The 2,843-nt window shown below is 38.1% G+C and overlaps 1 protein-coding gene across 1 annotated transcript in view; it reads left to right on the plus strand.

Moving 5' to 3' along the window:
* Positions 1–2,843, plus strand: part of slc44a5b (solute carrier family 44 member 5b) — a 25,615-nt gene that overhangs the window by 11,249 nt on the left and 11,523 nt on the right. Inside the window, exons 3-6 of the mRNA XM_037674270.1 lie at positions 479–552; positions 2,052–2,136; positions 2,383–2,467; positions 2,579–2,692. Of these exons, the coding sequence (XP_037530198.1) occupies positions 479–552; positions 2,052–2,136; positions 2,383–2,467; positions 2,579–2,692 (358 nt within the window). The remainder of the gene's footprint in view (positions 1–478; positions 553–2,051; positions 2,137–2,382; positions 2,468–2,578; positions 2,693–2,843) is intronic.

Here is a 2,843-nt window from a genome sequence, read left to right on the forward strand (position 1 = left end):
GCTAGATGGCTGGATGGCTAGATGGATGGATGGATGGATGGATGGATAGATGGATGGATGGATGGATGGACGGTTGGATGGACGGATGGATGGATGGATGGATGGATGGATGGATTGGTAGATAGATGAATAGACTGATGGATGGATGGATGGATAGATAGATGGAAAGATGGACGGACAAAATTTATTTGTTTATTTATTTGTTTGGTTGGTTGGTTGTTTTTCAAAACCATATACTTGTACTTTATTATGCCTAGGAGTGAGTGCAGCATTTATGTACAGAACTGTAGGAGTACTTTTGCAACAATGTTTAACAACAAAAACATAATTACACTCTATACATTTTATTCTCCTTATAAAGCAAATGTTCTATCGTCTAAGAGGTTAATTAAAATATGTTATCTTGGATTATTGAGTCACTCACTGTTAGTCATTTTTTAAATTTTTTTATTTTTTTCTTGTATGTTTTCATTTACAGAAGATGCACTGATGTGGCCTGCTGCGTTATCTTTGTCACCGTTATCCTTGGCTACACTGTTCTGGGCACCGCTGGTGAGTTTGCTACACTGCTGCTGATGACATCACACAAATCTGTAATGACAAGTGGAGTTTTCAGCAAAAAATCCTGATTAAATGTGTGCAACACTCAAGTGGTTATAGTTGTTTTTGTTTCTGTCTGTTTTACCTATTTGGCGTTTGCTTCATCAGTTTATTTTCTTTCTGTACTGTTTGTATTTCAGATTTTGTTTCCTCAGTTTATTCACAACTCATGACACATTTTATATTTTAGCTGTTTAATTCACACAAGTGGCCCAGTGAATCATAAATTACTGTATGTGCAAAGAACATCTCGGTGCTGTCACCTAAATAGTGTCTCTGCAGTTTGCTGTCAGTACCGTCATGGCTCAGTTTAGGTATGAAAACGACTCACAAATGATTCAGAAACAATGGAGCCATGACAATGAATGTGCCTACAAACAGGCACTGACAAATCTGCAGCGAGCTAAATACCAGTCTGGTATCCTTACATAGCAATTCTCTTTCATCATCCTCTTTGTGGCATGTGCGTTGTCTCATATTCAGGATGTTTCCTGCTTGTTTACATTGAGGAAATGCACATGTTCAAGTTGTCCTGATGCACACTCTCTTCAGTCTGAAGGAGCATTTAGTAAAAGACAAAAATGTTTCAGCAAAGAAGAACCCCTCCAGAGGACCTGGCTCAACCTTGTTAGACACCTGTTCAGGGTTAAAGTCGTGCTTCGATTTAGATTGAAAAAATATATACCGGTAGTTTTTGTTGTTTTTTGTGTGCAACTTTGCTCCCGTATGAAGCTTCTATTTAAACTCCTACAGTAAATAAGTTTCCGTTGTTTTATTTTTTAGAAATCAGGTTTTATGCAACCATAATACAGTAGTCCCCTGCAATAAGTGAAAACCAGAATGAATCAGAGCTTTTGGGCGGGGGGGGGGGGGGGGGCTGTTGGCTTCTGGGAAATGTAGTCATTATGAGTAGTTACATTGTAGGCTTATTGAGAGAAAACTATAAAATGGCAACACCTATCCGAAGTATTTTGTTTTTCGTTAACTTTTTACTGTACTTTACTGTATCCAGTACTGTCCCAATCACGTGAGTAATATTAAAGTTTACAATCTTGTCCTGTACATTTTATTTTTTTTTTCTCGTGTTCAAACTTACTTTGAAAAACCTGCGATAGAACGAGTCCACGAAAGCCGAACTGCGAAGTAGCGAGGGACTACTGTACTGGACTTGCTTTAATCCAGAATTAAATAAACGATGAAACATTGTGTTTAAACATTTGCATAACCTGTGTAGAGTGGTTATCTGATTTTTTAGACTGACTGAAAGACGTTTGGTTTTTTTTAAATGTTACCAGTTCTGGAAAGATAATTAGCTGGGAGATGACCTAATGCATTTTCTGAAAGAATAAAAAAGTTGCATGGGTATAAATCAGTACGTTTCTTCTCATAGTCAAAATGGTAAAATATTTTCTGATCAAACAAAAGCTGTTTGTTTGTTTGTTTGTTTGTAGCCTGGATCCACGGTGACCTCAGGAAGATTGTCAATCCAACTGACAGTCAGGGTCAGTTTTGTGGCCAGCAGAACACATCAAATGCGTGAGTAGACGGAGTAATTATGTTGTTCATATAATCTGTCCGCTTTGGATTATCTTACTGCTCTAAATAGGCTTTGACCACAGCACAGTACAGAAAGATGATTTGTGATTAATCCTGACAAGTTTCTCTACACACACCAATGTGTCTATATGTGTGTGTGTTTGCTGATAAATCACAGTGCTGTAATGGACTTTTACATCTGTCTAATCTAAATCCCCTCTTTGTCTGGATTGTCTTTGTCTTTAGAAACAAAGCCATATTATTCTACTTCAACATGCTGAAATGTGCCAATCCTGCGGTTTTAATTAACCTCCAGTGCCCTACAACTCAGGTGAGAGACGGAAAGAAGCCCTCCCTCTCAGTACTTTACATTTCTCTTCAGTTTTCCCACCATGCAATGCCGATGGGCGTTTTCACTGAGAGGATATGTTGCCTCCTTTAGCTCTGCGTCTCCAAGTGCCCCGACAGATTTGCGACACTCCTGGATGTGTCGAGTACCAACAACTGGGACTATTACAAGCAATTCTGCAAGCCTGGCTTTAACCCTAGCAGTAAGGTGAGAAATAGGCTGATATTCTTTTTTTTTTAATCAAAACTGTTAAAAACTTAGACGATTTCTTCACGTGTTGTTGCTTTGATGTGTATTTTGTACCTAAAATTTATTTTATAAGATTTCTCTTTGTCAGTGACAGCTATTTTGTCCATAT

This window comes from Nematolebias whitei, chromosome 3 (assembly GCF_014905685.2).
Source record: "Nematolebias whitei isolate Nwh7 chromosome 3, NemWhi1, whole genome shotgun sequence".
NCBI classification, from domain to species: Eukaryota; Metazoa; Chordata; class Actinopteri; order Cyprinodontiformes; family Rivulidae; genus Nematolebias; species Nematolebias whitei.